The 351-nt window shown below is 43.3% G+C and overlaps 1 protein-coding gene across 1 annotated transcript in view; it reads right to left on the reverse strand.

Annotated features, from left to right (window-relative positions):
- Positions 1-351, reverse strand: part of EMH_0067090 (uncharacterized protein) — a gene marked incomplete at both ends in the record, with an annotated part of 4,441 nt that overhangs the window by 892 nt on the left and 3,198 nt on the right. The window contains 2 exons of the mRNA XM_013498587.1: positions 1-95; positions 261-349. Coding sequence (XP_013354041.1) covers positions 1-95; positions 261-349 — 184 coding nt within the window. The remainder of the gene's footprint in view (positions 96-260; positions 350-351) is intronic.

Raw genomic sequence — 351 nt, forward strand, 5'->3', positions numbered from 1 at the left:
GTTTGCTGCTGCTGCTGCTGCTGCTGCTGCTTCTGCTGCTGATGGGTTTGTTGCTGCTGCTGCTCGAGAGCTGGAAGCTGCTGTTGCTGCTGAGGCTAAGAACAGGTGAAATATCTTTTGGGGGGGGAGAAGGTGTCTCCTTTTTTGTCTCCTTTTTTGTCTCCTTTTTTGTCTCCTTTTCTGTCTCCTTTTCTGTCTCCTCTTCTGTCTCCTCTTCTGGTGTACGAGGAGACAGTGTCTCCTCCATCAACTCTGCCGACTCTTCTTTTTCTTTTTTTTTCTTTTTTTCTTTTTTTTCTTTTTTTTCTTTTTTCTCTTTCTTTGTCTTTTTCTTCTTTTTCTTCTCCTCTC

Source organism: Eimeria mitis, genomic scaffold (genome assembly GCF_000499745.2).
Source record: "Eimeria mitis Houghton genomic scaffold, Emh_scaff3542, whole genome shotgun sequence".
Lineage (NCBI taxonomy): Eukaryota > Apicomplexa > Conoidasida > Eucoccidiorida > Eimeriidae > Eimeria > Eimeria mitis.